This window comes from Anopheles ziemanni, chromosome 3 (assembly GCF_943734765.1).
Source record: "Anopheles ziemanni chromosome 3, idAnoZiCoDA_A2_x.2, whole genome shotgun sequence".
NCBI lineage: Eukaryota > Metazoa > Arthropoda > Insecta > Diptera > Culicidae > Anopheles > Anopheles ziemanni.
In genome coordinates, this window is record NC_080706.1 from 56,465,317 (window position 1) to 56,492,283 (window position 26,967).

Consider the following 26,967-nt stretch of genomic DNA (forward strand, 5'->3'; position numbering starts at 1 on the left):
TACAGCTAGAAAAGAGTACGTTCCTTCCGCGCCCTTGACTCTCTGCAGACTTGCCGGCATGCTACGATGCTGTTCAGCTGGTTCGAACCAAAAGTAGCCTGCGTTCAGGTGTACCGTGCCATCTCGCTTTTCCTCCCAGCGCCTGCCGACGATCACGGTCGGGTGGGAACGAAAAGGAAAGCTAAACATCGCGCGCACGGCGACGAGCCTTTCGGTAGCGAAGGCATCCATCGGATCAGCACTTCCGTTCGCTACAAGCCGCACACACTCCCAACAGCGCAGTCAGTTCCGCAGCGTCTACGGAGGAGTGCGTTTCGTGGTAGGGCTTGGCTTTTCCGTCCGTACTTGAAACGATCGAAAGATGTTGATGGTCGATACAAATGCGCAGACGAAGGTTCGCTTACAACGCCCATAGAAGAGAGGACCGTGTTTACCAGTTTTTCTAGATCCTCGAACAGTATGGGGCTTTGTTGAAGTCCTAAATTTTAAGAGATCAACTAAAATAGTTGATCGCGGCAAAAAATCGATGTTTTTTTATCGAGTTCTCAGCGATCGTGAGTAACTCACGCGCTCACGCGTGATCGCGCCAACTCTCTCTCTCTCTGAGAGTGAGTGCAACTGTGATTGTTTCGCGGAAGTGCAAAAGAGAACACCATACGCATGTGTACGATCGTGCCCGCTGCCCACACATATGTGTAGAGCACAAATGGGAATCCCCTTCGGCACAATTGATTTCACTTGCGAATGGTCGGATGAAGACGGAACAACAGCCAAACGACTGGCCGAGCAGAGATAGCAAGTGTATGGTTCTGCGAAGAGCAAGTGAAGCAGATAGAGCGAAAGAGTGATCACGAGAGATAGACGGGCCGAACCGTAGGCCTTGGTAGTTTGGAGTGAACGAGAAGCATAGCGCGTTCGTAAACACTAAGCACATTATTCCATTCGTCCGTTCTCCGGCAGGGTTTGGCGTTTTCAGTGCTCAAGAATACATTGCACCGACCCGGTGTGTGTTACTCTTTCGCCGTGTGAACTGTTAGTGCGTGTACTGATCGCGGTAAACAGTGCGATTTTTCGTTAGTGGTGTGTACTTGACGTGTATCATTTGTGCCTTGCCGTATATTATTTCCAACGCACGACGTCATTTGTAAAGGGTTCGAGCGATTTTTCACGTTCCATTCATCAAATGTGCAATATGGCAGTACTGTGCTAACGCGAGGCGCTCGGTAAATGATTCTGTGAAGTTGAAGTGGCTCAAGTTACTTTCAATTGAAGAAGCATACAGTGAAACACTTGTACTCCAAATAGCGACAGTGAAAACATTTCAGTCTAGCGTTAACTCTAAGGCAATTGTGTGGTTTCTAACGATCCTTCTAACAAATATGGCGTTTGAATGATCACGGGAAAGATCATTTTCATACCTCTCGAATCGCGAGTGGCTGGCCCGTTTTCCGATGAGTAGTGATAACATGGTCCAACATGACAGGAAAAACAAGCAAAAAACTACACGAGCTGACTGATAAACCGATCCTATCGTAATCGTTAGAAGCAAAGGGAAACGCACACATTCACCAGCGACACACGTCATGGCTAGGAGCTCCGAGTTGAGCACACTTTCGCGTAATGGACGCCCGCGAGCGTGGGGCGAGCAATGGGGATCAGGCGGCATTTGTCGCACGATGGAATGGCTCGTTTGAGTTAGTGATTTTTATCGTGCTTCTTCACACCACTTCACACCGCACATCGCATTTCCTTCAGCTGGCCTGGTGGAGCAATATCATCATTCGCGCATTATGCTAATGGCGCATTGGTGTGGGTCCTCCGAGAGAGGCGCAAGTGTTTTATTTTTCAAGCTGACCCCATGGCGGCTATTGGGGAGAGATGTTCGAGTCCGACGGAGTACCAGTTAGATTGGACAGTCGACTAGTATTCGCATATAGGAAACAATTTCAAGAATTTTAAGTTCAGTGAAGAGTTTCTTATGGAGGATTAACTCTCACATTTCTCTCTGTGTGGTTCAATGAAACCAATTATAGCTGTTAGTTCATATCTTTATTTTACGATCCTCTCTGTCCATAGTTTACGCACGATATGGATAGTGCCAAGAACGTGATAAGAATCTTCATTTCCTTTTACAAGAAGAACGTTTAACGATTCATTTGAGCAATGCGGGTTTTAGTATTGACGCTAGACGAGGAGAGCCAGAAAATCAACGTTTCGAAGTACAATATAATATTCGTAAGACACTGAGCACCGTCCGATCGAATCGAGCTGTCAATTTTCATACACATCTCGTCGAAGAAAACGGGACTTTGGTGAAATATGTATGAACATTTACTGCTCATATTTTGAATTTGTGTTAATAAATTAAAATAAAGATCGAAAGCTTAATCAGCATACGCCACTTCGGTTTGAAGAATACATGAAAAACTGGATGCAATCGAAACATGAATACAGTGTCCATAGTTTGTTTGGATGGTCACAACTATAGAAAAAAGGTTGTAATGTCCTTGATGGAATCGGAGTTATCATATCACGATCAATAAGACAACAACATTTTTCATGTTTGTATAATCAACTGAGCTTATTTTTTATATTAATTTTATTTGCTTCAATAACCGATTGCGTAACTAATTCGAATTTTTTTTATAATCAACATTTGGGACGATTGTTGAGTATCAGTTTTTCCATCTTGTTCAAAATTCAAAACGTCCTTTTGTGATCTGATAAACACTCATTAAATCCTAGCGCCTGATGATATCGGATCTAATTTGTTCGGTCATTACACAACTAATTCCCGTACCTGTGTTGGCAGTAATTTGATCCTTGCCTTCGTGCTCTGACAAGTGTAAAGTAATATTCTTGACCACAGTCCGACCGTTGGAGGATTACTGATTATCATCCCCACTTTCCACATAACGCGAAATGCTTGTTTGTTTGAGCTCATCCGCGAAAGAGAAAGTCCCACATAGTATGTTCTAGCGTCGGGCGGGCTTTATGTTTCGTTCTACGGAATTGAATCATTATATGTCGCTAAAGGCGCCACCACAACCACTAGCCGATACCGCCTTAGCCTTAAGCCTTAGCCGCGGGTTTCTTTCGGTTTACTTGACTGGCCATGATTTCTAGCAGGTTTTTTGTTTCTCTTGCTTTGGGGGTAGGCGGCTGTCTACGGCGGCATACACATGTTGGTCGTTTTACGCAACGTGCAACTCATGGAAGCAAAATCGAAACGCCCGAGCAAGCACCAACTTCTAGCCCAGCTGGTAACCAACCGCTCGAAAATGCATGGTTCGAATCCTGAGCAGATGGGTTCGACCTTGGCCACCAAGGTGACGATGCAATGTTTCGTATACGAAGTGATTGTTCGTTATATATGGTGGATAAAACAACGAAAGTTTGTGATTTTCATGGCTGATGTTTTGCACAGAAACGAATTGAACCTCTATAAACATACAGTAGCGTAAGTTCCACCCAAAGGAGCCACGTGATCTATGGATGGTACATGGTACAGCATGTTTGTATCCGAATCGAATTGAATGCAATAAAAAAATTTGCCTTTTCCATCGTATAAAATATATGTTATTGTGTATGCATTGGTGACAATAGTTTAATAAAACACACCGCATTACATTCTATAAAGTGGAGCATTAGCTAAATGCACGCGCAATGCAGCATCCTGGAATATAAATTCAAATACATTAGTACTTAGGCAGAGGTTTCATTTAAGGAAACGAGATAGAGAGTATAGCTATTCTCGTGCCGACGTGGGTTTGGCGAAACCGTATGGGGTTGGCGAAGGAGATACATTCACATGTAATTACACAATGTCAACTTCCTCGAAAAGTGGTTAAAACACAACAAAACCAGGTGACCGCGTGATGCACGGAGTAAGGGAGCACCTGAAATGATGATGACAACGCGACTCCATAATCGTGACGTTCCTTCTCGTCGCTCGGTTCGATCGGGGGTAAAGTCATTTTCGTTGCCATTTCATTGTGAATTGCCGCTCGTCGAGTGTTGGCCGGGGTGGGTCGGGGAATGTTGAGATTTTCTTGAATGAAAAACCCTCTACCCCTCCTGCGGCTCCATAATTTCAATCCATCTATCAGTTCCAGCGCTGCGACCTAACCGTATCTGGGCGTCGATCTAAAAGGGGGATTTTTCTACCGACGATCATCAAGTGGCTGCTCATTTTCTTAGCCGTCTTGCCGTTGATTGCTGCCACATCTTCGCCAGTAGGTCGCTTCATCGGCCACAATCTCAGTGCCACCCGTAGCAGTCGACATTACTTCTAAAAATATACGCGAGGCCTTGCGCAGGTGTGTGATTAGGTGCCACCGGCGTGGAAGTTACCATTTCCGGAACACATCCGGACTTCGTTGGGACGCACGCTAATGACTCTATTGGCTAGCACAGTTTTCCGGTGGTGGCAAGGTGTGGTGGCTGATCGTTCTACCTGCGCATCTGCATCATCCCTCCCAAGAAGGAAAAGAATACGATTGTTGAATTGTGGTGAAAGAACTGAGGGCTATTAAAATTAATATGAAATAGGGCCCAATTGCAGTTTATATAAAGCTCACCATATGGGATTACTTCTTTTTATGAAACAAGTCCTCCTAGTTGCCTTTCCCCCTGTAGGAACCAAAGGTCACTGTGGAAAATGCATTTAGCCGGATAATCAATAACATTAGACAGGTACTTCCGATCAAGGGTCGTTCAATCAGCCGCTTAACTTCCCCTCAACCACAACCGAGTTATGAGCTTCGGGTAAGGGCGTGATTCCATGTTTTCAGCACCTTCCAACGAAATCGAAGACAAAAAAAACCCTGTGAGGCAAGGCGCGGTATCACATTACAACGAACTCTCCACCGCACACGCCAGACCACGCACGGCGATGGATAACCTGTGGACCGCACCGTAATTGAACCAAAGAACAAGGGAATTACGAGAATTATCATCACCTTAAAGAGCGATCGATTTCATGTGTTTTCTGTGACCCAATCGCGGTCCTCCTTGTATGCTAACGCCCTTTTACGGAAGAGCGAAACTATAAAATCCAATAGAAATGAACCTGATCGTGTTACCGACAGCTACTTAAGTTCTTGGAAGCCCAGCGATGCTTAGTTGATTTCCGCTGATTTATATTTATAGGCATTGGGAGGTATTTTGGATTGAGCACATAAATGTATAAGCGCCATTTTATTATTCTGAAGCAATCGGTATGAAGTTGAAAAAGCACAACCAATCAAGTGTTAGCTCAACCTGAAACCTTGTCAAAGGACGTTTATTATCGCTTTTTGAGCATGTATTGATTTACTTTGCTATGTTGGCCATAGAATACCGACGAAATGTCCACATCGCATGTAGAGAACACACCAGACGGAGCTGCGAACGATATCAGAATTTGGTCCATACCACAACGTCCATATTATGTTGATTTTGTTTGACTTATGGCAGCATTTATTTTGAGTTTTTTCAATAGTGAGAAAGTGAGTACCAGCAGCTAATGCCGTCTATTAGCCCCTTTAGGCCGAGCCTATCTTGTACAGCGTTTACGCGCGTACTTGCAACAGGCGTTTGTTTGTTTATGCGTTTTTTCCCTTATTTTTCGACCGTTTCCCCTCGAATGACCATTTCCGCCGCAGCACACGGTTTTGCCAATGCTCTAATGGTGAAGCAGTCTAATGGAGATTAGAAAGCAACGGCCTGCTACTCTGTGAGCTAGCAACGCTCCTCACAGCACTATTGCTGTTGCGACACATCAATTGGTAGGAATTGAATGACAATTGGAGTAAATGAAATGTTAATTTAATAATTTATGTTAATTAAGTGGACATTTTCGACGAGTCCGATCCTGCTGCCAGCCTGCCCAATATCCATGTCATGTCATTCGACATGTGGGCCCTAAAAGCGTCCGGCTTGGCTGATATGTGTATTGGCAGTTTTTTCTCAACATTTGATGCGATTCCCATTATGACGCAGTGCGCATTTCAGTGCTGGTAAAATTTCCTGATTCACTGTGTTTATGTTACTCTGAGTTCGTTCGGTCGGTTTAAACTACACTCTCCTAACGTCTAACGACGAGTCCGTATCAACCGTCATCAGATTCCGACTTCCTAACTTGCCCCAAGATGACCATCTGCAGGGGGTACTGTAATGAATTTAATTCGACACATTCAATTAAACTCTGACACCCTCACCGATTAAAAGCTACCGCAGTGCACATTGCTGCATCATTATGAATCAAACCAAACCAAAGTGATATATGATTTATTTACTTGCTTTACCCTTAGGCAATTTGGGCACGTTATCCTCCCATCGGTTTTATTTGGGTTCTTACACCGTCGTGTTCTCGCTGCAGCAATGTTTCGTGTCTTTTCTCAAAGTGGTGTTCTTTTGTTGGATTGTTTTGATGTGCTTACGAAACAATACAAAGTACAGTCACATACATTTGAGTTTTTCACGAAAACGGCGATACATACGATGTACTCATTTGTTCAGTGATCAAAATATTTAAATTTAAAATAAACTCGATAAATAACGAAAAAAGGAATATACAATACTAGTTGAGATTTCGATGAAATTAATGACAGAGAATAAATTTCTCCTTCGCTGCCGAATTTATTCAAGACGTTGTGAATGTTTTTGAACGATATTTCCCACAGTTAAGCAGTTACCCAAGAAAAAATGAACGAGTGTTCCGTATTCCTACCAGTACCGCATAGCACGTATTCGATAAACTAAATGAAATACAAATGTGATTTATGATTCTGCCCTTCGGCGACATTTGGAAGAGCATCTCGGAAAGCGAAGAAACAGCAGTGCAAAATAAAAGATCACCTCCAGCCGCGAGACAAGCACGGCAAAGAAATAAGTGCTCCTTCCGATGCAGTGAAATTTATGGTATCGTGAAACTCAAGAAAACATCCGTGCTGTAAACCTTCCACTGGGAAAACATTCTGTAGTGAAAACAGCTAGCTCGTAACGATCCGAACCGCGGTGCAGTTGATTACGCCAACGTCCGTAGAAAAAGAGGCACTTTTTCTACTTTAAGAATTGAGCAAAGAAGATCGTTACAAAGTGAAGATACAAATCCCTCATAACACCGGTGACGAGGCAAGGAAAGGTGGCGGCAAAGGTGAACATTAATGAGCTGCGAGGATTCGAAGGATTCGATCCTCGAGCGAAAATGACGAACGAGTGGATGGAGTGGAATGATCCTGGGATTGGGCGCGGCGGCGGTCCTCTCGGAAGATTTCCGCTGCGAGGCGCCAACCATCACCACAGCTCGACGACGTCGTTGGCCAGTGGGCCAGCGGGGCTAATGGCAGGCGGAGGCAACATAGGAGGCGTCCACAACAACAACAACGTCAGCTTTCTCAACAACAACCAACACAGCTTCCTCAACAGCTACAGCTTGAACAAGCTGGCCTCTGTTGGAATGGGGCTCAAGTCGCACCCATTGATGAAGGGTCTTCAGAAGCCTAGAGGTAACATACACACATGCTAGCAAAAAAAATCGTGCACCGTGCGCCATTTGGCAATTGATTTTTAAACATCGCTTGCAATCGTTTTGAAGTTTTAGTCGAAAATCATATGTTACAAAAAATAAATACATAAAAATCCCAGGTATGAGACCAACCACGACGGTCGATTAAATAATAAACTATTTTTACGATTGTGTAGCCGATCAAGAAAGCGAAAGCTGCACCAAAAATGGCGAACATTTTCCGAAACAATGTGACCCACCGAAGCGCATCGGTGCTGACTGCGCAATGGCGGTGGCATCTGATGCACCTTGAACCCATTTGCTGGGTGCTTTGACCATGGGGTGATGGTGTGCCTTGGTCATCCTTTCTTCGCCTCGGCAGCCACTCGAAGGGCGGTGGTTCAGTTCGCTCAGTAAGAAAATCGCGCCAGGCGTAGCCGTGAAGCTTTCCAGAAATCGTGGAATAAATCGCCATTGTTTTGGACCTCAACAGGCAGCAGTACTGTGGAGGCACGGTGGCACTGTGTATCTCGAATCAAGTGTGTTTTAACACCTCATGCCGCGCAGGCAACGACACCACAGAATCAAATCAAAGCGTCGTACTGTTGATTAAATCGGCGAATGCAACTTGGAAGCTTTTTCGCACTTTTAAAGAAATTGTAAAGTTCAGCGTGTGGCCAAACCTGCGTCCATAATGCATTCAGATGAATTTACATTTGCAAAAACGTCGGCTGGTGGTAGAGAAAGAATATTTGCCAGAGCTTCAAAAACATGCACTTCGCCCAAAGCTAAGAAGGAGCCACAATTCCATTCTTTGCGAGGGACGAACGCACCGAGCCCACTGCAGCCGCTAAATGGGGCCTCGTTCCGGTTGGCTGGTCATCGTTTTTGGAAGCCTAGTATAATTTTCGTGTGTGCCTGCCAGTGAGCTCACCGTCTGACTTGTTGAAGCACAACCGTGTGAGATGGAGTCGTGGCTGCCTGATTCCATCGATCCAACCAACCGTAGACGCGCTGAGCACCGTACCTGGCGGTCACTTGGCAAAAGCTTTAACCAACATTTTACGTTGCCAATTACATGGAAATGAAATATATTTTGTGCAACGATCAAGACTCGTCATTTCAGTTCTAAACATTTAGGCAAGGCATACAAGGAGGGTCTTGAATATTGGGTGGGATTCTACATTTTTCGTTACGCATTTATCTAAAACTATACGCAATTAGCCCATACGCAGAATTTACTTACTCCAGCGAACTTCTCTTAAAAAATATGACCAGACGTGTTTTAACTTGAAAAGACATATAATACTTCGGAACTTCTAACGTTCTACAGTGATAAGAACAGTACTTGACGAATAATTGTCCATAGTAATTACAGGGATGAAAGCACAAAATACGGAGTGGGTGAATTAAACCGCACTAAAAAAATTTTTTCTTGTTATCTTCAACAATTTCGACATCATTTTCCAACAGCAACCGATTGAGTGAAAAATACAAGTAATTTAAAAATCTTTAATATAAAATTTGCTTTGTTGTTCGTTAAGTAATCTGCGAGTGAATAAAGATAAAGTTTTTCGAATATTTGGCCGATTCAAAGTATCAAAATTGAAAATGTATCTTCCTTTTCGGGCTTACATTATTAGCAGTTCAGGCTGATCTGGTCAAAGCGGTACACATCAAAACAAATGAAACGGCAGTTCGGCATGCTATCGAAAAAAAACGCAATGACTAATAAAAGTAACACGATCATCATTCACGATCTCCACGGACGACAACAGCGACGTCAACGAATGATTTTCTGACCGATTGGAGTTGGGCAACAACAGCCCGGGTTTCCACACGAATCGGTTTGATGTTTAGAAGAGGAAAGAAACATGGCTCGTAAAGACGCAGCCGCACTTCCTTCGCGGTTGGGAAGCACCGAAGACATGAGCGAAGATGAGCTAGTATCCATGGGTGTGTGTGTTTATCTGATGACGACAAATAAAACAAATAGACGGAGAGAATGCGCGGCAAAGAAAACAATCGACCTCAAAAAGGAAATACAAAATTTAATTACACGCAAAACAGGTGGTATCGTCGGCATGATGTGTGAGGGCGCACGCGTTCCTTTGCCGTTTTTCGGTGTTTTATCTTCCCGAAATTTTCCTCCTGCGGACGCCGAAGTCCGCACTATTTTTCCCGCCCATCGCCGCCCACTACTCGGACTTTGGCCCCCGGGGGCGGTTCGACGGGTTCTCGATCGATCGACGCCGAAATGAGAAGGCCGATGATGAAATAGTGGCGACCAAACTTTGCCCACCAACTCACGGACGAAAATTGATTATCAATCACGGCGAGTAAACAGTGCCGATGTAAAGTCAAATGGTCTCCGGGCGTGTTGATCGCGGGGATTGGCAACCGTTCGACTGATGATGGGCATGCTCGTGAATCGATCCCGCCGCGATAGGTGGTCCCAGTTTGGGGGCGACCGTTGCTCTTAATCTTGGGGCGGAGACGAATGTGCCCGGCATAGAGCGAAAATCTCGCACAACACCACATGATGGCTTGGAACGTGATTATGTTTTATCCCAGTCCATCGGCCAGTAGAAGCACGCCCAACGGTCTAAACCGCGAGAATAAGAACCGTTGATGGCGCGTAGCGCATTTTTATTTACTACACCGATCTAATTAAAAAAGACAGCCACAACGGAGGAGAATCAAACCTCCCAGGAAGGGCAGGAAATTGTACTGAAAGGGAAAACAAAATCAACTACAAATCAACGGGTCCACCACCCACCGGGGAAAGTCTTCCTTTTTCCCGGACTGGTTTAAAACAAAAAGTAAAAAACAGTCACTTGCTTGTGTTCAGTTTTATTAAGAGCTCTCTTATCCATTGACACGACGAATCGAACGTCGCCGATCGGATTGGTCATCTCTTCATCGATCGAGATGAAGTTCACTTCCTCCGTAACGAATGGAGCTTTTGCCGGCTCGGAAGTCCGGATTTCTAAACACTAAATCGGTTCAAACGCCAAGACGGAACTAGTTCTTTTGCTTCCACGAGAGCAAGAGCAAGAATAAAATCCAATTGTCTACGACACGATCACATTTAATGCCTACCAATTCATCAACCCTCCGCATATCGAGCTCCTCGCGTTACGGAAGGAACAGGGAAGTGAAGGAAGTGAACAAAAAATAAAACTCATGTAAAAAAAGTGGTTAAACGAAAAGCACGGCGGCGGTGTGGTATAATCCGTGAAAATTTCAATTTTCTATCCCCAATCGAGAAGTAGGGCCTACCGAAAGATTACGGTCAAATCGTCAGAATGTAATCTTCGGCTGAGATCGTACAGCTTCTTGATCTCGTGTCCGTCCCTCAAGATTCGTCCTCCTCATCGTGGGTTGAACCTTTAATCATCCTCAACTTGTGGGACCTTGCAAAGGCACGGGCCTTGGGACTGACGACGAGCAGCAGGAAGCAGCACTTACGAAAGCGAACGGCGAAAGGAAAACTCCGAACGAGAGTTTTGAAGATTCATTGATCAAATTCACGCTGCCGCCGGAATCGGAAGAATTGAGTGGTATTTTCGTAGCGCTCGGGGGTTTTCTCAGTCAACTGCTGTGGTCTAAATCTTACCGCTGCCCGCCTGAGGGGCATTGTGTGTGTTCTGTGAAATTAAATACTTCCGTTCAGTTGGTTCCGTTCTCTTCCACTGGGAGCAAGTCACTTAATAGCTGCAAATAGTGTCACTGGATGCAGACGATCGTTCGCGACGTGGGTCTCCGCTTTTCTTTGCTAACCTCGCTCCACGTCCACAGTGAGAGCCGGATGTAGGAGGGCATGGTGGATGATAGTTTTACCGCGAATGTAGTCCACGAGCCAACACGCGCTTAGAAGGGTGTGCTAATCTCGAAAGGGTGTCCAATATCTCATCCACCGTCATCCAATCGTGCGGCCACCGTTTTTGGAGTCATTCGCGGCCGCAACCGATATGTGTATTAATTTGCTTGCCGAAGCCGGATATGTGGTCATGATTTTGTTTGTAATTTTTTGTTTTCTGAATGTCCTCCTATTACAGATGTCCCGACGCAGATGCCACCGCTGACGCCCGGAACTAACAAGAAGCTCACCGAAGTTCTGTACGCATCGTTTGCTTCCTGGGAGAAGGAAGTGCAAACGTTCAAAATCACCAAAGGTATGTATTCTGGGTGGTATAGCCACTCATCTTCGCACAACTAGAATGAATGTTTTCCTATCCTATGTTTCCCCACGTAGGAAATGTAAGAATTCCCACAGGAAGAGGAAATGCTAAATGTCGTACTAAACATGTGCAACAGGAGGAGCCCCCCAGAGGAGCTGTCTGGAAGATTTCCGTTAATAGAACTCTACTGAATCCCTTGATTTCATACTACTTTTGAGTCAGATATAAATTTGAAATGTAATCTTTAAACCTTGGTTTGCCAACGATTTCACTCTATGGATGCCAATGTTTGTTTGTTTGTGGATAATGCTGTCTATTTTCCGTGGTCGAGTAGCTCACCTATGTGTATGGAAACCTAGCGCTACTGACCTCATACGTATCGATAATAATCAGTGTATGCGCATGTATATACGTAATAGCAACGAACTCTATCTTGAGACGAAAATCAAATTCCGGTTATGTAAGGCGAAAATCGCCTCTCGAAGTGGCTTTCCATTGTAGTTTATCTGCACTAGCGAAATCGTTGTAGGTAAGTGGGTTCTCAGCGAAGGCAAAAAAGACAACCATACACTCACTGCAGGTTCAGGATTGGTTCGTTTTTTTGCCTTCATATGTTCTCATAATCAATTGCAATAAATTCTGATGCGCCATCTTTTGATTCTCACCACTCGCTGCGTAGTGGCCTAGATGACCTTCAACCTGTACCGCGTAATAGTAACACCTACTTACAGCCATCTCATGGCCGTGGTTTGGAAGAGTAGCAAACGAATGCAAAGGTCAAAGTCGGAGGAAACATTTTTACGTTCCCCAAAATCCTCAAAACACTACTATTCCGTGTGAAAAATGCTGTGCTCTTGTTTGCAGTTGCCAGCAGCCTCGGTGCATTTTTGTGTTGGTCAGCATCACCCAGGTGGAAGAACATCGAACTGACCGACAATTAAGATTTTATGACCCTTTGTGTGCGAGTCGCTAGCAGGTCTATAGACTGTCCTTGACAAGACAAGAATCTGCTGATTTTGAAGGGTGAGAAAGAACTACCTTTGGCTGACCAATGCTAAGATCGACTGTTCCGGCCGTGGACGGTAGACCAACCGATCACTGATGACGATCTATTGTTTCTCTCTGCCATTTGGCACTTCGCCGCTCTGTTGACGCTATTGTTCTGGTATCATACAGCTTTATTCTTATAAACACCTCCTTCACCAATGCCTTCTTGGTCTCTATCTTTCATCATCGACAGATCCTCGACAATGGACGGCGGAGCACGTGTTGATTTGGTTGAACTGGTCCATCAAAGAGTTCTCGCTGGAAGGTGTCAACAAGGAACCGTTCCAGAAGATGAGTGGCCGCGATATCGTCGGTCTCGGGCGGGAAGGATTCCTTGCCATCGCACCACCGTTTACCGGTGACATCTTGTGGGAGCATCTGGAGATCCTCCAGAAAGGTAAGTTACAGGCGATTTTCCAAACGTTATTATTATTTCATTATTTTGAAGCGCTTAGAAGCTCACTAAATAGACGACGAACGCTACCATTCGACATTCCATAGTCATAGCGGTTAGGTTCCCTCCCATGCGGGAGTATTACATCAACTCGTGGTGTTCTCGGAATGATTCGAATGGTTGCTATGTCAAGAGCCCTCTGATTTTGACAAACGGAGAAGATGATAAAATAATAACCATAGTAAGCGTGATGAGGGTCCCGCAATGTACGATGCAGAAGATCTATTACGCTCTCTGTCTAGTTTCTGTGTGTGTGAAGAAACGAAGAGTGATAGCTGGATTTTTACTAGTATAGATTAGATTTCCTAGAACAAACAGAGATTTCCCGAACAGTATCTAATATCTCACCGTTTAATGTGGTCACTCTTTTGATGTTGTTTTACCTCCGTGTTGCCATTAGCACCTAGATTGGGCAAGACACGGTACGCCATGGTTGGTGCTTCCGTGCCAAAACTTAGCAAATAAAACCATGTGTGAACGTCAACGATGGGTAGGGGGTAAAGTAGAGAGGTAATGCGATTTTAATCAATACACCGATGCAACAGTAGTGTTTGCAATTCTGAAGGGTTTCATCACAGTTCCGCGCGCTCTCTGGCCATTTTCAAGGGTGGTGGCGCTTTAGCAGCGTTTCGCCGACCGTTTCGCCTGCTCCAGGTCTCATCATCGGTGATTAACGGCGTTGATAGATCAACCTCACTACTGATGGTGATCTTCATCATGTTCTTTCCTCTCCACCCCCTCCCCCCCAAGAAAGTTCAGTTCGTTTGCGGAGTGACCGTTGCATACGGTTTCCACTCACTGGGCAGTGTGGCACCGTGTGGCTGTATGCAGCGACTCAAAATAAAAGGCAAGCCCCATCCGGCGCACACCAATAAAACGTGTGGCCTGTGTGTGATTCGGAATGGCGGCCTGCGCCATGAACCGCAGCATGGAGGCGGTTTCTTTAACGAGTACACGCAATAGAACGCAATCACAATAAATCATCAGAGCTCCCTCGCTACCCTGCTCCAGAAACCAGAACCACTTATGCTTATGGCCGGTTGAGGTCAATAAAGGCCACCGATGATCACAATGTCAACTGGGAAGCATGCGTAACAAGACAGTTCCATGTGCATTACTGTTGTATCCATTTTTCCTTTCTTGTTCCATCCCCATCAGTGTCATTGCAACGCTGTGCAAGCAAGGGCAGCGGACGCGTTACAGCGAAAGGGAATTTTCTCCGGGGTTTTCTCTGGCTGGCTGGCTGGCAGACTGACTGACTGTTGCGGTCTTTGCTGATGGTGATGGTGGCAGATGCCGGCAAACCGATCGTGATTGAGATTGGATAATTGACGCGATTGCCATAAATCGGTTATGTTTGGGGTTAATTGAGTTAACGTTCACGAAACACCCCTCCCAATCCGGGCTTCGGACTGCAAGGAGTTAATTGATTGTTGGGTGGTTAATGTTAACGAGGGAAGCTCACAAATAATTGCCGTGCTCGAGGTGCAGCGGGAAGGGTAGAGGGTGCATGTTCCAATGTTTCAATTATTTTGATGCGATCGCGTGTTGCAGTGAGATTTGCTCTGATTTCCGCTACAATCCAATTGCCGTGTCAATCGATTATAGTGAAGCCCAGCCTTGTGACACTACTGACGTCAATGGGTCGAACCATTTTCGCTCTTTCATAGTTGTTTGTGCGTCGGGTTATAAATACATTAGGAACGGAAAATTGTGAACCCGTTTAGAATATGTCACTTGAGCGCTGATGATGCGCCACATCACGTCCATTCACGATCTGGAAATTGAATCGTCGAAACCTTAATTTTTCCCAAATTTCCTTTACGTTCATTCCGGTCGGTCCTTCCTGGTCCAAAAGTCCTGTCTCAATCCCACTTTCTGCCAGATTCGGTCAAAATTCGATTGATTCAAATAAATCAACGCTTCCTACGAAGTTCCGTAACCCCTCGTAGCCAGACATCACAACAAACATATGGTGCTGGCCAATCCCCGTGCTAAACTAAATTGAGCAGAAACACATCTTTGACCTAACGGCTGCGCTACGTCAATAGACACAAACAAATTGAATTTCAAAGTCACCAAATCGTCCTGTTGCTGCAACGTCCTATTCGCAGCGATCTGAACCGAAGCTTGGAAACGAAAAACCATATTGCCCATTCAGGAAAACACTTATATTCGGGCGGCGTTGGCAGTGGTTCCGCACGCGGGAAATTCGGTAGAGGAAATCGAATCAAATGGGCACGTCCCCCCGTACTGGAAACCTTTTTTTGTTGTTGTTGTGTGCTGATTTTTGGTTGATTGACTGATAAATATAGCTCTCCGTGCGCGATGGGCGGTTGAGTGTGCGGGCTATGCGTGCGGGCCAGCACTAGATTGATTTATCGAAACATAAAGTACACACAAAAGGACCAGTCTAAAGTCATGGGTTAATGGTGACATGGTGAGGGGTCCGATACCAAAAGGGTACACGGTTTCAACCTCACTCGTTCGGTTAAGATGCAATGAAAGCCGGAACAGGGAAAGAAGAAAAACGAAAGTATATTCTGTGTGTATGTACGTGCGCATGTGTGCCTAATCAGTTGACTTCAGTTTTGCTTTCAATTATTATTTTTTTCAATGTTCTGATCTGGTATGCCATTATCTGTTGTAGATTGCGAAAAGGCCCTGCTGGAGCACGGTTCGTCGGTCAGCGGAGGACTGTACGATGCTGGCTGCGGACAGTCGGCGGGCGGAGTCGGCGTTAACGAACTCAACGAGTACAACAGTGCCCTTCAACGGTTAAGTGGCCAGCAGCAGCAGCAGCAGTCAGAATTTGGCAGAGGCAGCGGCTCGAACGGTAACAGCGCCAGCAACAATAGCAGCAACACACCCGCCTCTACCACCAGCTCGTCAGCTCCCACCCCCGGCACGACCACCCCAAACAGTAGCAGCACGACCAACACCACCAGCAATCACAGCAACGCGAGCGGAGGAGGTGAGTGGCTAGACAAATTCTACCATCGACGAAACATGCGGGGGAAACTTTAGCGCCAAATATTGTTGTGTTTCTTGTCGAAACCGGCGGAACTAACAAAGCCGTCGTCAGGAGTTGGTCGAACATTCTCTCCCAAAAAGCTTGTCGTCGCTAAAACGCACCACCGGCAAGCGCAAGAGGCAAGAGAACGCTTCGGCAGGGAAGAAAACGGCACCATATAATTAGTTACATCAGGCGGAAAAAAGGAGCCTTCCCGAAGGAGGCTGTGTAGCATCGTAACGCTTGAGGGACAAAGGGGAATAATGAGTAATCATGCGTGGCGAGAAGGAAACAAGGGTGCTGGTGGAGGGTTGGTGGCTATCGGGAGGAAAATATCGAAAAAAGGTTTTTTCCCCAACCCTTGCCAGTCACCCCCTTCTGCCACAGCAATCGGATCGGCCGCGGGATTGGTGGCTATATTGGACCGGGAGTCTATAATTTCGGCAGACGCTGGCCGTTGGAGGGGAAACCGAGAAAGAATACTCCGAGCGACAATCCCTTTCAAACGCGCACCGCCAGCCAGTGGGCGGCGGGTTGAGGGGACCCGCGAAGGGAGAGTGTTTTCCATTTCGTTTGATTGCCGTGTGGAAAATATTATGATCATGCTGCCGTACTGGAAACGGTCCGAATGGACGCGGGAGTACGAGCGCGCGCGCGCCCTCTAATAAAGCATCTAAACCAATACCGGCCGTGAATACCGTCTGATCGATTGATCGTGTTGCCCCTCATCCTGTCCCGATCGTGGACCATGAAGGAGAGAAAAAAACACATTGCTGGAAACCTTTAATTGTACCCATTTTAGGCTTCCGATTTTCAGAATGGAGCGATGACGTGTGCACTCGTGGTGCGTGACTCTATGCTTAACTTTAGCTTTGTCTAGCATTTGCAACAAAAGGAAATTCAGTCTTTCTTTCCCTTTACATTCCTTGCAAAACCTTGTGTAAATGATTAAACATTTTTGAATGTTGAACCCAATATGTTTGCGGGTGTGAAATAAATAACATAATATCTAAGATTGCTATATAATCACCTAGCAGTTGGGCCAAATTCAAAATGATGAAACCAGGATCTACTGCTTGCTACGAGACATTGTCCCAAGAGCTCCTTATCTTTTTAATGATTAAAACCGAACAGCTTTGCCGATAGTAGTAGCTTTGGTCACAAATTTGATGAGAACCACTAATTTAGAACAATGACGTATTGAGGTGGATTCAAAAATACTTTTTGGCTTAATTTAAGCCCAAGCAAATCAGAACGAGCTGGCTACAGCAATGCCTCTTTCTAAATAGCAGCACCCCTCCATGCAGTCTCCTATGCACCGAACTGATCGTTGCCCGTATGTCCGTTAGCAAAGAGAGTTTTGGTATGCTTATGCGGGAGTCCGTCGTGCAGTCCCCGATGACGGCGATCGTTGGTGGCGTTCTTTTTTTCAGCCGTTGTTCCCCCCGCCACCGTTCAGTTGATTCGCGATGAACGGTGGTCACGCTCGAGCTGGTAGCAAAACAAAGACCGCACCACACACCATGGCCATTCTCCCCTCCTGACAGGCGCAACACGTGTGCCTACAACACGTACGTGAGTGTTCCCGCGTTTGGGAGAAAACATGCCACCAGTACTATGCCGTTCGCTGCTGGTCACCTCGTGGCCACCGAACTCCGAACTGTTTGGCGTCACTGTCGAGTTGGTCCATTCATGGAATCCATCCCCTTCCTTCTTGGCGCCCGCGTGTCACCTTGATCGCGGATCGTAAAGGGCTCTTGGACTATCCCGGTGTTGGAGCGGAGAGCGACTGAGAGGGCAAATCGGTGCTTCTCCAACGAAACTTTGCGATTGTTGTCGCGTTTCCGAAAAGCTCCATCAGGCTGGGTAGATGGGTGTGTGTGTGTGTATGGGTCGGGTGTAGATATTTGAAAAATCACCCATCCAACGAGGAGTCCCTCGACCCACAGGCGTTCTACCGCCACACACCGAGCGCTGGTTATTGCTGCCAGCCTGACGGAGTGGGCCGTTCGAAAATGGACCTTTTTGGCGGTGGCAAAATTATGCTGTTCGTAAAATGTCAAGTGAACGGACACACGGAATCCACCCTCCACCGAAGGTCTCCTGGGAAGTGGATGTGCGTATGTGTGTCGGCATGGGTCTCTGTTGCCGACTAACATCGCACGAGCGAATAATGAGTAGGACAGGCGGGAGTGCAAGCTAATGGCGGTGGAAGCTGCGATCGTTGATTACATAGTCTCCGCTTCGCGTATTCTCCAACACGAACCTCCGATCCCCCCCCTTCCCATACAACGATGGACCCACGGCCTAATAGACCCAAACCGCAGCACCATTCCGCCGACGGATGGAATGGATGAATGAATGAGTGCGCGGGAATGAATGAGCGTGCACTGACTGACTGTTGGCCAACGCCTGACAACCGGCGGGACTGCAGTTGAATCACCGCAGCATGAATGAAGTGGAAAAAGCCGGCTCTTGGCGGGGAACGGTCGACCCTGCTGTGGGCCGGCATACGATTGGTCGCCACTTGGAGCGGCCCACACTCCATTTAGTGTATTCTTCTCGATCGAGTCCAGCGTGATAAGGCGAGAAGCGCACCGTACGAGATATACTCGCATACGAACGGGTGTGAGATGCATAAATTGTTCGTAATGTTCGTCGCGCTTTTTTATGTAAGCATGGAATGGTCGTTTTCAAGGACATTTCTCATTCCCTGACCGCATGGGAGAATGTACTATCTTGCCCTGCTTATTGTAACCAGTAATCACTGATGCTACAAGTATCATGATCAGGTCTTAGAAGCTAAACTATATCAGCTTTCGTTTGGCGCTGTACTTGTGAGGCCTTTCCTTTGCATAAGTGTGTGGTGCTGTTTGCTTAGTATGGCGTTAATGTTTCAGTTTTAGCGTTGGCCCGATGGCTGCCATTTTCTTTCACATTTCCTTGCCATCTCAGAGGTGCGTTATTGTTCATTCCCGCACGAAGGTCCCATTGAAGAGCTCATTGCGATTCCTGTTGGTCGCGTAAGTGATCCAAGAGCACGAACCCATCTGTTAGACAAAATGAAATGGGGGAAAACCAGAATGATGTCCCTACCTGCCCATTATCCTTTTTGCCACTCGAGCCTTGGCCGGTGCCGGTCCTTCCCATCTCTCGGTATTCTACATTTAGGTTTCTAGAGCGGCACTTACAATAACAAAAGCATAAACAGAGAAAAGAAAAAAAACATATTAGCATCAAAACATGACGACATCAAAAGGCTCGGCCGTAAACTCGATTATACTCCTCCCCTTTTGGGAAAGGAAAAGATTGCTTTAAAAAAAACCGTTGTCCGCACCCAACGTTGAAAAATCGAAGCAACTCGAATCTCGCTGGTGTTCGGCGATTGTTTGCTCTTAAAATCTGGTTTAGTTGGTCCTCTGCTGCAAAACATTACCAACCGAGGGTCCACCATTGCGTGGCTATACTGCTGCCTGCTCTTCCACACCGAGAAAACGCACCCTTGCTGCAAAATCTTCGTTCGAAACTCATTGTCCTGTCATAAAGGGTTACAGTTCCAACCCCTTCCCACAGTGAAATATACGAAGGCACGGAGATCTCCAACGGTTGACACTATTACTTGTTGAACGTCCACGCGTGACCGATGGCGTCTCTCCAAATTTGATGCCGGCACACACTGAGGCGCCCAACGGTCAGAAGAACGTTCTGCTGTGTGAACGAACGACATGATCGTGGTGGATCCTACTGCGCAAGTACGTTGTCGTTGTCGTCGTTGGCGTTGGCGTCGTTACCCTTCGGTGCGTTTGGGTCCAACGTTTTGGGCCCTCTTTTGTTCCGAGCCCTCCCTCGCATACAACAACAATCGCACCTGTGTTGTGTCTCCCTTGCGCCGGTGTTGCCGGTTCACGGCACATGTAGGCTAATGTCGCTCTGTGCGTTCCGAGAGACGGACACCTCGTCAAGACCCATCCGTTGTGCGTATGTGTGCCAGCAGATAAAAAACACCGAAACAAAAACAAAAGCGACTTGCTGCCGCCGGTTCGCGCATCGTTGGACGCGTCGCGGGTTGCAATAGTGTCGAAATCGAAAGAGACTTGGCCACGCACATACTTGGAATTGATTTTCGTACACACTCTCTCACCTCGGTGCAAAGGACCAAAGTCCGTTAGCAGAGGTTCAAGTTCACACGTTTATCCTGGTAGAACCCCCACCCCCTTGCTCCTCCGACAACTTAAGCGAAGTTCAATATTATTGTCTTGGTGGAAGGAAAACATTTTAAAATTAATTCCATTTTTCGCCAAAAAAAAAGTTGAAGCACAAACATGTTTATACTAAAAAATATTTCTGTTGTACACTATTTTTTTAATTTACTTTCGCTCTCGATTTTCAAAGGCACATTTATTTCAGCTTCAACGTTGCCATCTTCACTTGCCATGGAAGAAGCTCAGCTGTCATAATTTATGATAATTAATTTTCTAGATTACGGATTACAAGGCGGCTAACCTGACCGGTAGCCTGTTAGGTACCGCTTTCGATTGAAGTTGTCTCACATTTTTGGAAGATCTCACCGGCCGCCACACTCCAGCGCCCGACTGTGAGGAGGAAGACAAAAGAAAAAGATGGAACTTTTGCTTTCGTGTGCACCAGATATGGCCGATAGAGCGAGAGTTTTCCCTCTCGGGAGCCTTCTTGCGTGGCGACGATGCGCGGATCAAAAAACCTCGACCATGAGCATCATCGTGAAGGAGAAGTGCGTCTACAAATCTAGTGCCGAACGCCCCGGGGCGTGGAATGCAGGTGAAGGTTAGTAGACGCGGCCAGTTCCATAAATTTAGCGCTCGGAAAACATGAGACACGCGGTCTGATGTAATAAGGAGACGATCGTTCAGAAAGTAACGATCATCGAATTGTGCAAATACGTGTGTCGAATGAAATGCATTAAACATTAAAATTGGCAAAACACACCAAGTAGAGATGTTGCGAATACAAGCTCCCACACATAAACGCACAGACTTGCTCGTATTTTCGGCCCCTTCCGATGCTCACCTTACGTCAAGGATCGTGTCGTGCAGCATTTACGCCTGCGCCGCGCCAGAGCTCGCGAACGAGATCGTCCATCGGCCCAGCACGATACATGTCACGCCTTTCCAAATAGACAATCCCAAGGCCCCTCGCGACTGCTGGCTTTGGCTTTCTCCCACCATGGAAAACAAAAATCAACCCCACAGAGCACCAGCGCTGATTGGTTCGAACAGCGATAAATCTGTGCTACGATCGAAATGTTTGTTTTTTACTTCCACTTCGGACGTAAATACCACCCCTTGGATTGGCCAATCGCGAAATTCTCGCCTTTCGTGAGCATTCACTCAAAAACATACACCCATTTCGGAAAAAACATAAGAAGTGCTATCCCGTAGCGCTTATCGTCGTGTCCCAACCATTTGACTTAAGAACCAACCCAACCCAACTGGGGGCGCAGTAACAGCTTGACGCGATTGCTCCTGAAAGCATCCATGGCTAATCATTATGGAAATATGCTTTGGTGATCCTCCACTTCAAAGCGTATGGTGCAATTTCGCCTAAATTCACAATTTCAAGGTCACTTCCGGTGGCATAACCCGATAGCGACACATCCGTTGCAGGTGTGATACAGGCAAGGGCAGATGTGCACACTTAATTTGCATGTTTATAACCTTATGATGCACAGTCAGTTCCAAAAATGTCTTCTTTCATTCTACGTATTGCGTTATCGATAGTTTGATGCATCGTAATATGCTTATGTTAATTTTTCATGTCTTCTAACAAAAGCTTGACTTAGTCAAACCGTAAACCATGCCCTGTTTGGAAAACGTTGAAGTAAGTTTGGATCTTGTCCCCAAAGACGTAACCGAACCAGGAATTCAAGTTGTAATTCCCAGAGGTGCGCTTAATGCAATATCCAATAATCCCGATCGAATGTGGTGAAGTTTTCTTCGTAACGATTCCATAGAGAATTCTGAAACTGAGAGAAAATTCATTTTCCAAATTCCTCAGTCTAAATGGCTGTACAACTGTTAACATGGTTGTAAGAATTAGAAAATCAACTTTTTTTCTTCCTCTCAGAGAGAACAATTACATATCGAATTGCATTTCCGGTACCACCGGAAGCTACTATGGACCAGCACATAGTTTTCATTGACACTTTATTCCAGTTCCGGCATCAGTAAAAGCCTCGTTTGACATGCCACACCAGCCTTAAACGTTTAAGAGAATTAGTGCACTACTACGTATTTGCAATTGTCGATGGTTTCTTAGCGTGAAGAAAAACGTGTACCAATGCTGGCGCGCGCGCTCGCCAGGAGGTTGCTTTGGAAGATGCAGGGGTGAGTGCGAGTGTTGGGCTGTGGTGCGCACGCATTAGCATAATTGCAGTGCAGCGACCTGCGCACCATTGGACCTCAGAAAAGAAGCCACACGTCCTGACTGGACGCCCAGGTTGCCATTAATAGTTTCAATTATCCTTCAGCTAGTTTGCCGGTGGCTTTTCCGTCTCCCGGAGGCTCCCGTGGTGGTGGCATTCACAGATGAAGCAGATTTAATTGAACTCCGGAAGTGTGTGGTGCATGCTGTGACCGATTTCGGTTGCCAATAAATCAACCATGATGGAGTTGTAGAATTTTAGCGTGCAAAATGCTCTTCAGGTGTAGGTTATAAAATTGAAAAAAAAACCATTAAGAACCCCAGTGGAACATATGGTAGTTGAAGTAAAGATAGATAAAACATACTATGCGTAGTAAACCCTATTGAACGGTTTAAGTCAATCATCATATTAATATTTTCAATTCGCGTTCCTTTTTGCGTATTTTCAAACGACGAGCTCATAGCTTCTTTGTAGGATTTTCTTTATCTTGCAAAGATTGGCCCGTTGCACGTACGTGCAGGAGTAGAAGGTCGGAAGGTGAAGCACGCTGCACGCTTGCAGCAGGACTCATTTGAATATAAATGTGTCTGTGCATGTTTAAACAGTTCCCAAGCGCCATCCTCCATCGGGGCCCGGATCGGGAAGGAAGTCCGGGACCCGAGCCAGTGTATGGCGAGATACGCGACTCAATCAATTTCGTTGCCCCTTCTCTGGGCCGTTGTTGTCTTCTCTTCTCTCGTCCCTTGTGCGATGGTCAAGCGAGCATGCGCCTGTCGTGTGTCACTCTTACCCGTCCGCTATATGCTACAGCAGGCGTGCGTGCATAACGGTCCATACTTCCGGGCGGTGGTTCGGTGGTTCAGGCAAAGCATAAGCATTCGCTGCGGCCAAGGTGCGCTTAACGCTCACGTGCTTGGTTGTCCGAAGCCGTGTTCCGTTCGGAGGCTCGGAAATGATCGGATTGGAAAGACTACGCATTTGATGCGTGGCCTGAAACTCACCGGATCTCACGGCGCAGCCTCCGCGATGGGTAAGAGAAATAATCAATAAGTAGGAAAGCGGCTCGAAAGGAAGGCCAAACCGAACGGAAGAACCGGAGGGAACCAGGGATAAATTATGCTAATCCAATGGTGGTCAACGTTCGAGCCACACGACCCAACTGCCCGCTCTCAAGTGGCGCCCGGATCGATTTCAAAAGCCAGTCGTTAATCTGTCAAAAAATTATATGTTGCCAGGTTCCCAAGTTGCGGAAATATAACGTACTACCTTCCCTGTTTTCGTTCTCTCGGCTCTTTAAGCACATCGATATGTGTACTTTGTTATCTGTCTTCCTGGCGTATACAGTCAATTAAATGTAAACGCACAACACGGGCTATAGCATCGTTCCACTTGATTGTTTAACCTCCTGGGAATTTGCAGAAGTTCGTATTAGATTAAATCGACCAGTCGCTTCCACGCTGAGATCATCCTGTTTACCGATTCCTCAAGATCGTAAGATAATCAGATAGCTGAAACGTCAACCCGGACGGCCATCCATCATGTTCGTTTCTTAAATCTCTGGAAACATTTTTTCATCGCTACTCAACCGCTTCCGTGATACGCAAGCGATCGACATCAAAGAACGGCAGCTACGCAGCTTGAATATAGTGTAGGCAGGCTTTGATCGTAGGTCCTCGTGGATACCATCGTGATACACAGTTATTCAGATGTTGATGTTTCCGAGTGATATTCTCATTCATCTATGGTGCAAAACGCCATCTATATTGGTGTGTATCAGTCTTTCAAAACAAGTTCCTCTTCGTGGCCGATCACCTACTCATCAATGGGTTAGTACTGGAGCTCCCCTTTCCGCCGTCAAATGTCTACCGTCTGTAAAAGCGTTTGACAAGAACTTCGATTTTGTCGCACCAGTGGTTGTTGGCTGTACATTTCACTTAATTTCCTCAACCTTCCTAGTGTTCTTTCTTCCTTTTCCATGCCGCCAAACCCCAAACCAGGTTGAGGCGGAACAATCGCACACATAGCGCTATTAGCCCGAGCGCCCTCGGAAGGCTTTATCTATAATGAATATTCAATTAAATTGTTTACTCTTCTTCGCGTCCCGGTGTCTTTTGTGGCATGCCTGGTTTTCTTTCCACCGAACCAGGCACAGCACACGCGGCCGGCCTATCGATCAGACGGTCGATCGATCCATGATCGGCTTCTTACTTCAAGCGGGAACTGGAGGAAAATTGCGGGTCGCAGAAGTAATGCCTGGCGTGCCTGGGAGTGAGCGCGCGCGAGTGCACACGCCTATGTTTGGTGCGTTTTGTCTTATGATGGAACATGTTCTTTTTGTTTTTGTCCTTGTCCTTCCTATTTTGTTTGGTCCGCTTTTTTTAACTTCGCGTTTTGCTAGCAACTACAATCATTTTCGCTCCAACTTCCCCCACTTTATCTACCTCCTAACCGGTACGTTCTGTCCCAAAGGCACCAGAAGGAAGGCCGGGTGAGAAGACGCCAGTGTGTTTGGGTGGATCCGTTTGACGGGGGAGGGAGGTGATCCGACAGGGATAGTACCGCCGAGGGAATGGGAGAAGAACGAAACAGGAAAAGCAGAAAGAGACAATCGCGCTGGAGCAAGCGAAGGAAAAAAGAACCCTAAGAGCACTCGCCGGAGAGCGGATGTTAGAAATTAAACGCCGCATAAAGTAAGCGATCGAGCGATCGCACGAGGGTACGGGGAAGCGCAGTGTGGAGAGACAACGAAAAGAACAGAAGAAAGTGGCAAAACAAGAAGATCATAGGTCGCGATCATCATCGCGCGGCCCATGGTAAAAGGGAAACGACTCAAGCAGGAACCGGGCAAAACCGCGTCGCCAGCATAGTAACGAAGGGAGGGCAGCAAGGATGGCAGAAAGCAAAGAACAAAGAGGAAGAAAAGATCTCCACTAGAACCTCGCACGAGGGAGGGAAGGCCAGGCAAGTCTTTGCTTCGAAAACAAGCCGTGAAACATCGCGTGATTGGAGGAGGAGTGTAAAGTGTGCACACGCATGAAAACGTGTTTCCGCCCGGCCAGCAAAGCCTGGCGATCGAGTGGCGGCTTTCGGTGCGCTCATACAATATGTCGATCGTCCGAATGAATGTCACCAAACATCATGTTTAAGGTGCGCTTCCCCGGAGCCTCATCAGCCGGACATGATCGACCAATCGACTCGACCGATTCCGTCCGCCAGGATCGGATCGGAAGTAGTTTGTGGCGTCTGTGCGTTCCCACCAGTGTTCCTCGCTCGCAACACTATCTCACGCTATCTGGCCGTTTGAACCTTCTTCCGGTCGTTTAACCACACATGACGGTGCCAATCGGGTGGAAAGGGAGAAACATGTCTGCATCCGGTCAAAACTAGTCTGACAAGCATGTGCAGCCTCGTGCAGAGAAACAACCATTTAATCGAATTGAATTGATTCGCCCTACTGCTGGCGGAATAGTTGTCCTGTCCGTTGAACGGTGGCAGCTCGAAGCTTCGTGTATTGATTTTCTATGGAACACATAGGTTTCAAATGGTGTTTTAACGCAGATCCGCACTGAATCCCGCTTTAAACCGCATACATTTAAAGCATCAGTAAACATTAAAAAGTAATGTTTTGCAATTCCATTAAGAATGCCAAAAATGGGTACGTTATTTTAAAGAAAATCTCTTCCATGAAATAAAATGGTGTCTATATTAATATTTACCAAGCTTGTTTTCTATATAAATAGAAATAAGCTTATTCAAACATAAGCTAAAGCTAGTACAAACTGGTAGATTATGCCTAAATACGTGTTCATTTTAAACCTTCCAGTGTTTTGGTTTAAAAAAACATCTGCGACCCACGAAAAGCAAATGATTAATTTAAAAGACAATCAACTGGACTTAGGTTTTACAAAACAAATTTGTGGAAATTATTAAAGTAGATCGTATATTTCCATAACGTGGAACTACAAATTCTTCCCTGAAACGTTCACATATCATAATCGAGATTAATTTTGCTTGGAATGTTTTCTTTGACCTAAACCAAATGTTAAAATGAGTTGTCTTTTGTCTATAAAATAACATCAAATTAATGGAATTTTTAATTATTTGTTGAATTTGAAGATAATCTATGTGCATGACAATTATTTCGTGCAAATGCATTTAAAAACAAAATCAAACTCCGATAAGTGATGTTAAATTTGCTACAGCAGCGAATAATGTGGTACAATTTACCGAACTATGTGTTACAATAAGAACAAAACAAGCTTTACAACATTTTAAGCTAAGAAAAACTATCGAGACGAATGCTGTCGCCTGTTTCTGCTAGGACTTTCACTGCTTTGCAGAAACAGGAAAATGATAATTTTTCACGCAACAGCCCGCACT

At 46.0% G+C, this 26,967-nt stretch overlaps 1 protein-coding gene across 1 annotated transcript in view; it reads left to right on the plus strand.

Moving 5' to 3' along the window:
- LOC131289517 (ETS-like protein pointed) overlaps window positions 1-26,967 on the plus strand; it is a 90,983-nt gene that overhangs the window by 44,740 nt on the left and 19,276 nt on the right. The window contains exons 3-5 of the mRNA XM_058318793.1: window positions 11,551-11,667; window positions 12,914-13,117; window positions 15,825-16,121. Coding sequence (XP_058174776.1) covers window positions 11,551-11,667; window positions 12,914-13,117; window positions 15,825-16,121 — 618 coding nt within the window. The remainder of the gene's footprint in view (window positions 1-11,550; window positions 11,668-12,913; window positions 13,118-15,824; window positions 16,122-26,967) is intronic.